General features: G+C 33.9%; 1 protein-coding gene across 3 annotated transcripts in view; it reads left to right on the forward strand.

Annotated features, from left to right (window-relative positions):
• LOC149802457 (retinoid-inducible serine carboxypeptidase-like) overlaps window positions 1-15014 on the forward strand; it is a 75029-nt gene that overhangs the window by 24682 nt on the left and 35333 nt on the right. For all 3 annotated transcript variants that reach the window (XM_089951692.1, XM_089951693.1, XM_089951694.1), the window contains exons 6-7: window positions 234-344; window positions 5062-5269. In XM_089951692.1, the coding sequence (XP_089807818.1) occupies window positions 234-344; window positions 5062-5269 (319 nt within the window). The remainder of the gene's footprint in view (window positions 1-233; window positions 345-5061; window positions 5270-15014) is intronic.

The following is a 15014-nucleotide window of genomic DNA, read 5'->3' on the forward strand; positions in this document are numbered from 1 at the left end:
AATTTATAGATTGAGTACATTAGATATCATTTTAGTCCCTCTTTCTGTGTGCTTATTCCATCTGATTGTTAGGTATATTTAATCTATTGTTTTAAGATTCATAAATACATTTATATGCATGATGAGCAGTTCCTTACCAACATAATTTAAACTTAAATTTGAATTCATACTACCATTAGCAGTTTTCTTTCTTTAATTTTTGCTACTACAAATTGTTTTTTGTTTCATTACAGGCTATCACAACTGGAGATATTAAGTGTAACTTTAAGGGATTTGCCATGGGAGATTCCTGGATATCGCCGATAGATTCCACACTTGGATGGGGTCCCTACTTATACACAAATGTAAGACAGTTTTACCACCAAACTTAAGCATTAATAAGGTGTAGACTTTATACAGTCTAAATATTCAGTGTTTTTGTCATATACATGATATCTGTTATGTCTGTCACATACATGATATCTGTTAACATCTGTCACATACATGATATCTGTTACATCTGTCACATACATGATATCTGTTATGTCTGTCACATACATGATATCTGTTATGTCTGGTATAACATGCTCTGCTATATCAATTAGGACCACCTCACAGTCATAATTTCTGGTGGCAGTCTAAGAAATTTTATTTGAAGTATTCCAATAGAATGTTAGTACATTTTATTTCTGGAACTTTCCCCTAATTTCAATCTCATGCCAAGACATGACATACATGTATTTTAATCAATATTAAAATAAAAGAAACGGTACACAACATATGTATTCTTAATGTTTTAGTTTTTGTTACTGTCTTGCTCTGATATGGTAGCATAAGTACTTCCATCAGCAAGAATGGAAATGAATTTCCTGGAATTCAGACCTTCCCTAATTTCGTCTCTCAAGACTCAATCACTTGACAGAGCAAAGTTTCATGCCCTGAGTCTGTTCTCATAATTAGTACCTAGTTTAAAGCCCATTCTTCTCCTGGAGTGCACACAGCATTTCCATATCAAAAATGGTTTTCCGTATTGGACATTGGTATAGGCTTTGTTAAAGAGAGCTCTCATTTTATTTGTTGTTGTTGTTGTGGGGTTTAACGCCATTTTTCAGCACAAGTTAGGCTATGCATGGCGGCCAGTATTAATGGTGGAGGAAGAACCCAGGAAAAGTCCGGGAAGAACCACTGACCCACGAGAAGCTACTGGCAAGCTTTCTCACATACCCACATTGGCCGAATCCTGGACTCGAACACACGCAGACAGAGGTGAGATGGCAGTGATCCGCAACGGAGAGCGCTTTAGACCACTCGGCCACTCGGGGCCCCTTATTTGTTTTGCATTTCATTCTCATTTAATTTTGAAATGGTCTTTCCAAGTGAACTGTCAGCAACACTAGTTTCTGAATTTTCTGCATATGCTGTCAAATTTCATGCATATACTGTGCTGCACAATCTTTCACGAGACTTGCTTGATTAAATCTTGAATTTGTCAATTCTCTTTAGAAATACACTAGATGAATTTGCAACCTTTTTTTCTTCTCTAGTTGTGTCATATTTTACATTTTTGCTGTCACAGAATCTGGCTTGTGTCTCTTGGAGGGAATAGATTCAGTGGGAACCTTTCATTCTTGTCCTTCCACTTTCACTTGAATTTACTGAATCTTCCTTATGATCTTCCATGCAAAAATAATTTAGTAAATTCATTTTATACAAGAAGGAAGATCACCTCATTTGACAACTACTTGTACCAGCGTGATTAGAACTAAGTTTTTGTTGTTTAAATGCAGACGCTGGCTGCTCTGTTAGCATGATTTTTTCTCTTCAGATGCAGTACTGTACATTGACATTAACCTTCTGTGTAATCAGTTAAAAAAATGAAAAACTCATTACTGTCATCTGATCAGTACATAAAGGAAACAGACACTTGTAGATTTATTTTATTGGATTAATTATATTGATTCAGTGAACTGAAATCAAAGCATCATCATGGGGATAGATTCATGGATTCATTCATTCATTATGCCCAGAGAGAATAAATGGGGATAGATTCATGGATTCATTCATTATGCCCAGAAAGGATAAATGGAGATAGATTCATACATTAATTCATTATGCCCAGAGAGTATAAATGGAGATAGATTCATGGATTCATTCATTATGCCCAGAGAGGATAAATGGAGATAGATTCATGCATTCATTCATTATGCCCAGAAAGGATAAATGGAGATAGATTCATACATTAATTCATTATGCCCAGAGAGTATAAATGGAGATAGATTCATGCATTCATTCATTCATTATGCCCAGAGAGAATAAATGGGGATGGATTCATTCATTATGCCCAGAGAGTATAAATGGAGATAGATTCATGTATTCATTCATTCATTATGCCCAGAGAGAATAAATGGGGATAGATTCATGGATTCATTCATTATGCCCAGAAAGGATAAATGGAGATAGATTCATACATTAATTCATTATGCCCAGAGAGTATAAATGGAGATAGATTCATGCATTAATTCATTATGCCCAGAGAGGATAAATGGAGATAGATTCATGCATTCATTCATTATGCCCAGAAAGGATAAATGGAGATAGATTCATGGATTCATTCATTCATTATGCCCAGAAAGGATAAATGGAGATAGTTCATATATTAATTCATTATGCCCAGAAAAGATAAATGGAGATAGATTCATACATTCGTTCATTATGCCCAGAAAGGATAAATGGAGATAGATTCATACATTAATTCATTATGCCCAGAAAGGATAAATTGGAGATAGATTCATGCATTAATTCATTATGCCCAGAGAGGATAAATGGGGATAGATTCATGCATTCATTCATTCTGCCCAGAAAGGATAAATGGAGATATATTCATGGATTCATTCATTCATTATGCCAGAGAGAACAAATGGGGATAGATTCATACATTCATTCATTATGCCCAGAGAGAATAAATGGAGATAGATTCATACATTAATTCATTATGCCCAGAGAGAATAAATGGGGATAGATTCATGCATTCATTCATTATGCCCAGTGAGAATAAATGGGGATAGATTCATACATTTGTTCATTATGCCCAGAGAGAATAAATGGGGATAGATTCATACATTTGTTCATTATGCCCAGAGAGAATAAATGGGGTTAGATTCATGGATTCATTTGTTATGCCCAGAAAGGATAAATGGAGATAGATTCATACATTCATTATGCCCAAAGAGAATAAATGGGGATAGATTCATACATTCGTTCATTATGCCCAGAGAAATAAATGGGGATAGATTCATGCATTCGTTCATTATGCCCAGAGAGAATTAAATGGGGATAGATTCATGTATTCATTCATTCATTATGCCCAGAGAGGATAAATGGAGATAGATTCATGCATTTATTCATTATGCCCAGAGAGCATAGATAGAGATAGATTTATGCATTCATTCATTATGCCCAGAGAGAATAAATGGGGATGGATTCATGTATTCATTCATTCATTCATTATGCCCAGAGAGGATAAAGGGGGATAGATTCATGCATTCATTCATTATGCCCAGAAATGGCCAGATAAAGTGATTAAAGTATGAAAATTAGCTTTTGCCAGACTTTTTGTAAAATAGGAAAAAAGCACTTGTCCTGGTTGGCTTAGAAAATGTGTTGTCCCAAATGTTGTGCTATGGGATTTGAACACTCTTCTTATACTGCTTCACCACAGTTGTTGTGAAATATAATGTCAATATAAAAAATAGGTTTCTGTTATAAAATATAATGGCAATATAAAAAATAGGTTACTGTTGTAAATTGGCAACAGTTTTCCATTGCAGAAGTCCATTTGTCATACATCAGAATGATGAAATATTGGATAAGTGCTTACCATTTATTAGTAATGGACATGCATATGTCCACTGGGTCACAATTTATTTCAGGTTGGGTTAAACAAATTAAATTTTTCACTTGTTTTCCAAGGTTCATGTATTATTTGTGCAAGATGATAATTCTGTCAATAGCATTATAATTACAAGATGATAATTCTGTCAGTAGCATTATAATTACAAGATGATAATTCTGTCAATAGCATTATGATTACAAGATGATAATTCTGTCAATAGCATTATGATTACAAGATGATAATTCTGTCAATAGCATTATAATTACAAGATGATAATTCTGTCAATAGCATTATAATTACAAGATGATAATTATGTCAATAGCATTATAATTACAAGATGATAATTCTGTCAATAGCATTATAATTACAGGATGATAATTCTGTCAATAGCATTATGATTTCAGGTATTTATGACCATAAAAATAGCACCAAAATTGACTGAAGTGAATAAAACTTCTTTTTCAAACTTTCTGCCTTCCTCCTTGAAGGGAAAACTGACTTGTATTGACATTTTAGGTTGATTATTAATGCACTATTTTGAAACAAAAGGGAGTCAATGCAAGGCAAAGTAAACTTCACTTTTTGGGTCAAGGCAGATGATTTGCTAAATAACCCCCTAGCATGGACACTGATTATTCATTATCATACATGTGTTGTCAAAAAAGTGACAAATGAACAGATAGATCTTACGTGTTCATAGCGGTGGATATGTGTTCCTTTCTTAATAAGAATTTTTTGGGGATAGTTCACAGTACATATTGGTAATGACTGATACACAACTTTTGTGCTTGAATTGCCCAATTTTGTTCATTTCTGTTGTTTTACTCTTGCTTGTGTGTGGTGTGTGGGAACATGTCATATAATTAGTGTATATATACTTCATTTCTATTCATGACACTGGACACAATATAAATGTAAAACATAGTACTTGTTTTTTTTTATCTTATATTATAAATACACGATTGAAGGACATTTATTTTCAAGTGTTTATGAAATAATTGTTTAAGCATGTGATTGTTTCAATAAGAATGGTAATCAGACTCAATTTAATTTGCCAAATGTTTGCCAAGACATTATTAGACAAGTTTTTTTTAACTTCATAGTTTTCTTTAGGTTCACACTTACTGTATGTTCTAATAAACATTTAAACATGGCATAGTGTGTAGAATCCATTCATTCTGTCTGTTTAGTCCCTTGTTGATTTGAGTGGGTATCTGGCAGTGAACAGTAGCCTTGAGAAGGTGGCACAGGCCATACAAATGGGAAATTGGACACAAGCCACAGAAGCTTGGGGGTCTGCACAGGATGTTGTGGAACAAAAATCAAATGGAGTCAATTTCTATAACATTCTGCAATGGGGAGGATCAGAACCAACAATTGAAGGAGAAAGGCTTCTTGGTAAGAATGAAATTAACTGTAGAATGCTTTCTTACTGTAATGCTCTCAATATATCTCTGGTCTTCATTGATCCCATTAAGTTGGTATGGTAGAGTCCTGATTATCTGACCTAAACAGGGTGGATAAGTGGTTGGAATACCGAAAATATCGGAAAATGCAGAAATGGAGGTGGGTGGGGGGCAAAACAAATTGCAAATTAAATGGAAGTGCTGTATAAGTATGAAATCAGATCTATTAATATTTATTCTACAGTACAACTAAGATTATAATAGAGTACAGAACTAATATTTGAAGAAATAAATTTCAATCAAGTAAACTGAAAAATGGATTTAAATTGATTAAATGCAAAATTTAGTATACAGTGTGGCAAGATGCAAATGTTATTGTTTAACATAATGAGTAATGTTTGCTTCCCAGCTTCACTTCTCTTCCTTGCAGTGAGGTCGTACCAGCATCTCAATAACATGATATCAGTAGTAGTTGCCTCCTCTTGTTGTTCAGTGTAAGCCAGTGACACCTCAAGTGTATTGACCTCTTTGCTATGAATAATTCTTTCCATGTTGTCCAGTCCCAGTGTCATTATCTTCATCAGCTTCATTGTCATCCCAGTTCACCAGAGCTATTATGCTGTGGTCAGTCAGTTCTTGTTGCTTGTCTTTCTCCATCCATTCCTGTACATTATCATCATTAACTTTCTCACCGCCTGGAATTTTTGTAACAAAGGTACCACAATTTTCTTGCACCATTTCTTGTAAATGCAACTTTCTCCATGATCTTGACTGAATTTGGGATTCAATTTCTTCCCATGATTGTGCGATCCAGAAAAAAACATCTTTTAGGTTCACATTCCTTATCTTATCTACCATACCATCTCCATTATCTATCACCTCAGTGAGCATTGTTAAAAGCTTGCAGTGATATTTTTTCTTTAGTGCTTGTGTTACGAGTCTATGTATAAGTAACAGAAAAGAGCGAAAGACAACAGGGTTTGTAAAATTTAACAAATAATTTATTTTCCTAGAATACAAAGTGAAAATGAAGAAAAAGAGCTTACAGTATTGTGAATTAATCCCAAAATAATCCAAGAATTACAAACACAAGTCCTAATAATATAAAATCCTAAATAAAACTCAGTACAAGTCCTGAAGAAATCCAAAAATGAAGGTGATTATGTGTCTGTTATAGCTTATGGAGTGCAGATGTGTCAGCAGTCTTTTGTTGAATCACAGTAATATAATTCCACGTCTGAATATATTATAAATCCCAGTGAATGACTTTATTCAAGAATTTTATCAGAGCACTTTTGTATTTCAAGAGAAAATAGTCACTTGAATTCAGTAATTTGAAGAAAATAAAATTCAGTCCAAACTGGTCACAACATAATACAACTTGAAGGTGCTAGATGTTAAAGCATGAAATACCAAATCCTCACAATCACAAGATTATATTGTTCTCTACTTGACCTCAGGTCACAATTCTTTATTTAAAAAACCATTACCTAATAGAAAATAACCTTCTAGTATGATCTAATGAGCCTTGTTTATTTACAACACATTATCCTGTAAAATTCACTGAGGAAACTCCAAAACCCTGACCCAGATCAATTTATTTACTCCATCTTGTTTACCTGAATAATAATCCTGATATTAAGTTCATAAACGTAGAGAATAATGAAGCTATTATTAGTTGTTTTCATAAAATGAAAATTAAAAAAATACAAAATAGTCAGGTCAAGCAGAAATGAACTCAGTGTTGGACAAGGTCAAGTCCAGCAAGCAATGTTACATTACAATTGCATGTAATGAAATCAAACAATATTTAAAACTACCAAAGAAACAATTAAATTAAATATGCATAATACTTGTACACCCTGACCCATAGGCTGACACAATGAGGTGACATTAGGAGGATGAAAAATCACTTTAAGGTCCCCACTGCTCAGTTCACCCTCATTAAATAGTGCATGAGATAGTGCATTATCAATGTACTTGATTTTAGTTTTGGCTGATGGAGACCAGACAAACATTGCTATATTAGAGTTTTGTGAAGAGAGGGACCAGATTCATAGCCATTCATGTATTTAATTATAGATGTATTAAGTTTACAGTGTTCTGATAACTGATTCATATAATAAGCAGTAAATGTTGATTTGATAACCTTCTTATGTTTTTTAATTTTCCTATGTGTGCATGAAGTAATTACTTAATGTTTGGTAATTTTGATGGAATCTATCAGGTATTGTTTGTCCCAGAGACATTTGGCTTCATCTGTAGATATACTTTGTTCATATTACAATATCACCCTACCAAGACTAGGTCACCAAGACTTACATTTTATGGTTATGTAAGAATGGTTAAAGTTTGCATTTAGATCATTTTCTTAGCTTTATTGGTCACAGATTCATACAGCATCATATGTAGATGCATATTGGTCAGTACATCATCCTACCAAAAGTAGGTCACTCTGACCAGTATTTCACATGTAAGTGACTGGTTCAATTTTGCATTTATGTCAGTTTTATGGTATTTTTAGCCAATGTGGCATGCAACTTTATATGGGATGAATCTTGGTCAGTAAAATAACACCCATTGCAAATTGGGGCACTTTTACTTATTTTTCACACAAGTAGGTAATGTTTATTTGTGCATTCATGTCAATTCCTCTGACATTATTTGCCAGAGTCATGCAACTTGCTATGTAGATGTGACTTGTTGAGTACAACACAAATTTACCAAAAATTGGTTACTGTGACTTGTATATCATGTTTCAATGACTTTGGTTAAGTTCTGTGCTTAAGCCAGTTTATGTGGCATTATTTGTAACAGAGGCATGATTTGTGTATTTAAGGAACCTTTTAAGTGTGTGACTTTTTGAACATAAAACAAACAGTGCATATAGAAACAGTTTTTGGAAAGATAGGATTGTATAATGTATGGTTAAGATAGGATTATATAATGTATGGTTTAGATAGGATTATATAATGTATGGTTAAGATAGGATTGTATAATGTATTGTTAAGATAGAAGTATATAATGAATGGTTAAGATAGGATTATATAATGTATGGTTAAGATAGGATTGTATATAATGAATGGTAAAGATAGGATTGTATCACGTATGGCTAAGATGGGATTATATAATGTATGGTAAGATAGGATTATATAATGTATGGTTTACGATAGAATTATATAATGTATGATTAAAATATAATTATATAATGTATTGTTAAGATAGGATTGTATAATATATGGTTAACAGAAGTACCATCAGAAACTTTGCTCTGTGATTAGCACAAACAACAAGTATCTGTTTCAGCAAAAATCATTCAAGTACAACATTTTACAATTAATAAAACAGGTATCATGTTTTCATTTAGTCACTGATCACTTTTCTTTAGATTCTCCTTGGACTTGTAATATATAGATAATCCATGCTGTCTTTTTCATTTTCTGCCCCTAAGCGTTTTATCATTTCCCCCTCTTGTTTATATTACAACATGATGACTGATTATATAATTGAACTATGATTATACTTGACTCATATGTCATACAGCTATGGCCTGACTATTGATTATATTTGACTCATATGCCATACATCTTTGGCCTGACTATTGATTATACTTGACTCGTATGCCATACATTTATGGCCTGAGGGGGCCCCGAGTGGCCGAGTGGTCTAAAGCGCTCTCTGTCACAGATCACTGCCATCTCACCTCTATCTGTATAGGTTCGAGTTCGGGCTCGGCCAGTGTGGATATGTGAGAAAGCTTGCTGGTAGCTTCTTGTGGGTCGGTGGTTCTTTCTGGGGTTTTCCCGGGTTCTTCCTCCACCATTAATACTGGCCGCCATGTATAGCCTATCTTGTGCTGAAAAATGGCATTAAACCCTATAACAACAAAAAGAATCTGTGGCCTGACTATTGACTATATTTGATTCATGCCATACATCTATGGCCTGACTATTGATTATACTTGACTCGTATGCCATACATCTATGGCCTGACTATTGATTATACTTGACTTGTATGCCATACATCTATGGCCTGACTATTGATTATACTTGACTTGTATGCCATACATCTATGGCCTGACTATTGATTATACTTGACTCGTATGCCATACATCTATGGCCTGACTATTGATTATACTTGACTCGTATGCCATACATCTATGGCCTGACTATTGATTATACTTGTCTCATATGGCATACATTTACGGCCTGACTATTGGTTATAATTTCTTCAATGAAGTTTTGTTGTGTTCAGTTCTGTTCATTAGCTTTAAACATTTTTTAAATACTTTAAATCAGACTAGTTCTTAGTGACAGGTGAACTGAAGAAATATAAAACACCTGCAAAATCCACTGAAATACAATTTATCATTTGGGCTTTCTGTGTTTTCAGGACTTTTAGTAAGTTTTGATTGTGAACAGTGAACTATAACCGTATCTGAGCATCCCATATGTGGTGATGTCAGTATCATGACTTATTCACTTGTATTGCTTTGATCTTTGCAAGCACGCTTATTATAATCACAAAGGATGTTAACCATTAATTGTTTAAAGGGGTTTCGATATCAGAGGAAGTTTCACTAGACAAGATGTTTTTACATTATGCAGTCTATCTTCTGTAAACATACCAAACAAAAAGAATTTAAAAAGTCAGCCATTCCTATTTACATTTTATGGAGAGATAGTATCTGATAATATACAGAACTGAAACAGTACATTTCCAAACTTCAGTATGTTGGGGTTGCTTCAGTTTGGGTATTTCAGGTTTTACAGCTGTTTGCTTTAACTATGTGATAGATTGCAGGTATTTTGAACAATAGTCCACAGTAGTTGTGGTGCCAGGAGGGGCATGCACACTGAGTGGACAGTAGAGTCCCAGTTCAAGGGGAGTAACCTAGTTTCCAAAAAGGCCTATATGTAGATCGTAATAAAAATGTTGTATCATGGAATTGCTTTTAACACTCTTTGATCATAATCAGTGAAATATCACTGATTAATATAAACCCAAACATCCACTTGGAAATGCCTGTGCATGTCTTCATCTTTATGTTCATTTACAATGAAAAGATCAACTGCAAATATTCACCATTGTATGATTCTCACTGAACATGGAATAACACAAATCCATTTCTGATATTGCATAAAGCAATGGCAGATCACGATCTGATTTATTACATTGTATTTCAGTGAAACCTTACATAAAGGACAATCAAAGATGTACTCTTTTCAGCTTTACAGGTTGTACAGTTGGGAGTGTTACATAACATACAAAAAAGTGGAGGTTCTTGGGGATAACAGGATTCCTTCTAAAAATCTGTACAGAACAGTTGCATTCTGTAGTAAAGAAAATTATGCGCTGTCAGAATCCAGTGAAACTAATAACTGCTAGAATCCACTGAAACTAAACACTGTCAGAATCCAGTAGCAGTGAAACTAAACAATGTCATAATCCAGTGAAACTAACCACTGTTATAATCCACTGCAGCTAAACACAGACAGAATCCAGTAGCAGTGAAATTAAACACTGTCAGAATCCACTGAAACTTAACACTGTCAGAATCCTGTTGCAGTGAAACTTAACACTGTCAGAATTCTGTTGCAGTGTGTGTGTGTGATTTGGATTTTTAACATAGCTTTAACAATTTTTCAGTTATATCACTATGATGTCCACGGTGTGGCAGTTTATAGTGATGTCTAGCACTGGGGCATCATGCTGCAGACATGTAGCATGATGTCCCATCCAGTCACATTACCCTAACACCAGGCCAACCAGTCCTAACACTAACCTCTTAATACTAAGCGCCAAGCAAGGCAGCTGTTGTTACCATTTTTATAAGTCATTGGTATGAATTGGCTGGGGATCGAACCCATGACCTGCCACATCCAGGGTGGATGCTCTAACCACTAGGCCACTGGAGCAGTCCAGTAGCAGTGAATCTAAACAGTGTAAGAATCCACTGAAACTAAACACTGGCGGAATCCAGTAGCAGTGAAACTAAACACTGTCAGAATCCAGTAGCAGTGAAAATAAACAATGTCAGAATCCAATAGCAGTGAAACAAAACACTGTAAGAATCCATTTGCAGTAAAACTAAACACTGTCAGAATCCAGTAGCACTGAGACTAAACACTCAGAGCAGTGAAACTAAACACTATACGAATCCAGTAGCAGTGAAACTAAACACTGTAAGAATCCAGTAGTAATGAAACCAAACGCAGTCAGAATCCACTGAAGCTAAATAGTATTAGAAAACAGTGAAATTAAATACTGTCAGAATCTGATAACAGTATAACTAAACGCTGCCAGAATCCAATAAAAATGAAACTAAACAATGTCAGAATCCAATGGCAGTAAAAGTAAACAATGAAAGGTGCCTAACAATAAACAAGGATTTTAAATTGAAAAATGTAAAAATAAACAGTGAAAGGTGCCTAACAGTGAACAAGTATTTTATAAAAATTTAATGCATTTGGACTTTAATCGTGGTTATCAGCAAATAAATGTTTTAACTTAAATACAAAATTTGGTTTAAAGACATTTAGTCTCATCATAATGTTGAAGGTTAGCATGATATTATTTAATTCTAAAGCATAGTAGTGCCATCAACAGTGATTTAATTCTAAAGCATAGTAGTGCCATCAACAGTGATTTAATTCTAAAGCATAGTAGTGCCATCAACAGTAATTTAATTCTAAAGCATAGTAGTGCCATCAACAGTGATTTCATTCTAAAGCATAGTAGTGCCATCAACAGTGATTTAATTCTAAAGCATAGTAGTGCCATCAACAGTGATTAAATTCAGTGATTTGATTCTAAAGCATAGCAGTGCCATTAACAGTGATTTAATTCTAAAGCATAGTAGTGCCATCAACAGTGATTTAATTCTAAAGCATAGTAGTGCCATCAACAGTAATTTAATTCTAAAGCATAGTAGTGCCATCAACAGTGATTTGATTCTAAAGCATAGTAGTGCCATCAACAGTTATTTGATTCTAAAGCATAGCAGTGCCATCAACAGTGATTTGATTCTAAAGCATAGTAGTGCCATCAACAGTGATTTAATTATAAAGCATAGTAGTGCCATCAACAGTGATTTGATTCTAAAGCATAGCAGTGCCATCAACAGTGATTTAATTCTAAAGCATAGTAGTGCCATCAACAGTGATTAAATTCAGTGATTTGATTCTAAAGCATAGCAGTGCCATTAACAGTGATTTAATTCTAAAGCATAGTAGTGCCATCAACAGTGATTTAATTCTAAAGCATAGTAGTGCCATCAACAGTAATTTAATTCTAAAGCATAGTAGTGCCATCAACAGTGATTTGATTCTAAAGCATAGTAGTGCCATCAACAGTTATTTGATTCTAAAGCATAGCAGTGCCATCAACAGTGATTTGATTCTAAAGCATAGTAGTGCCATCAACAGTGATTTAATTATAAAGCATAGTAGTGCCATCAACAGTGATTTGATTCTAAAGCATAGCAGTGCCATCAACAGTGATTTAATTCTAAAGCATAGTAGTGCCATCAACAGTGATTTAATTCTAAAGCATAGTAGTGCCATCAACAGTAATTTAATTCTAAAGCATAGCAGTACCATTAACAGTGATTTAATTCTAAAGCATAGTAGTGCCATCAACAGTGATTTAATTCTAAAGCATGTTAGTGCCATTAACAGTGATTTAATTCTAAAGCATAGTAGTGCCATCAACAGTGATTAAATTCTAAAGCATAGTAGTGCCATCAACAGTAATTTAATTCTAAAGCATAGTAGTGCCATCAACAGTGATTTGATTCTAAAGCATAGTAGTGCCATCAACAGTTATTTGATTCTAAAGCATAGCAGTGCCATCAACAGTGATTTGATTCTAAAGCATAGTAGTGCCATCAACAGTGATTTAATTCTAAAGCATAGTAGTGCCATCAACAGTGATTTGATTCTAAAGCATAGCAGTGCCATCAACAGTGATTTAATTCTAAAGCATAGTAGTGCCATCAACAGTGATTTAATTCTAAAGCATAGTAGTGCCATCAACAGTAATTTAATTCTAAAGCATAGCAGTACCATTAACAGTGATTTAATTCTAAAGCATAGTAGTGCCATCAACAGTGATTTAATTCTAAAGCATGTTAGTGCCATTAACAGTGATTTAATTCTAAAGCATAGTAGTGCCATCAACAGTGATTTGATTCTAAAGCATAGCAGTGCCATCAACAGTGATTTAATTCTAAAGCATAGCAGTGCCATTAACAGTGATTTGATTCTAAAGCATAGCAGTGCCATCAACAGTAATTTAATTCTAAAGCATAGTAGTGCCATCAACAGTGATTTGATTCTAAAGCATAGCAGTGCTATCAACAGTGATTTAATTCTAAAGCATAGTAGTGCCATCAACAGTAATTTAATTCTAAAGCATAGTAGTGCCATCAACAGTGATTTCATTCTAAAGCATAGCAGTGCCATCAACAGTAATTTGATTCTAAAGCATAGTAGTGCAATCAACAGTGATTTGATTCTAAAGCATAGTAGTGCCATCAACAGTAATTTGATTCTAAAGCATAGTAGTGCCATCAACAGTGATTTAATTCTAAAGCATAGTAGTGTCATCAACAGTGAATTGATTCTAAAGCATAGTAGTGCCATCAACAGTAATTTAATTCTAAAGCATAGTAGTGCCATCAACAGTGATGTAATTCTAAAGCATAGTAGTGTCATCAACAGTGATTTGATTCTAAAGCATAGTAGTGCCATCAACAGTAATTTAATTCTAAAGCATAGTAGTGCCATTAACAGCGATTTGATTCTAAAACATAGTAGTGCCATAAACTGATATGATTCTAAAGCATAGTAGTGCCATCAACAGTGATTTAATTCTAAAGCATTGTAGTGCCATCAACAGTGATTTAATTCTAAAGCATAGTAGTGCCATTAACAGCAATTTGATTCTAAAGCATAATAGTGCCATCAACAGTGATTTAATTCTAAAGCATAGTAGTGTCATCAACAGTGATTTGATTCTAAGCATAGTAGTGCCATCAACAGTAATTTAATTCTAAAGCATAGTAGTGCCATCAACAGTGATTTGATTCTAAAGCATAGCAGTGCCATTAACAGTAATTTAATTCTAAAGTATAGTAGTGCCACCCAACAGTAATTTAATTCTAAAGCATAGTAGTGCCACCCAACAGTGAATTGGGGTGAAATCTAACTTAAAATTCTTGTTATTTAAATGATCTGCCCATTTTGTAATGTACCATGATCCTTTATAAAGCAGAGATTGCAATAAAACGAAAATACATGCTATGTAGACAAACTCATGGTAACCTTCAATAAATTTTCTTGACTAAAGTCAGCATTGAAATCTATGTATTTTAATTGAGAATTCTATTCAGATTATAATAAATTTGAGACTGATCTAGCCACCCATACTCACTTATGGTCCATTTAATTTGTAAGATATTCAGAGCGGCCATTTTTTACCAGTAGGGTGTCAGTCACTGTAACTACTCTTTTTTATTCAGATTCAAGCTAGATTATATTAGTTATAAATCAGTGCTATGCAAGATTATATCAGTTATAAATCAGTGCTATGCAAGATTATATCAGTTATAAATCAATGCTATGCTAGATTATATTAGTTATAAATCAATGCTATGCAAGATTATATCAGTTATAAATCAATGCTATGCAAGATTATATCAGTTATAAATCAATGCTATGCAAGATTATATCAGT

The sequence above is a fragment of the Sinohyriopsis cumingii genome, chromosome 3 (genome assembly GCF_028554795.1).
Source record: "Sinohyriopsis cumingii isolate HCF-2022 chromosome 3, ASM2855479v2, whole genome shotgun sequence".
NCBI lineage: Eukaryota > Metazoa > Mollusca > Bivalvia > Unionida > Unionidae > Sinohyriopsis > Sinohyriopsis cumingii.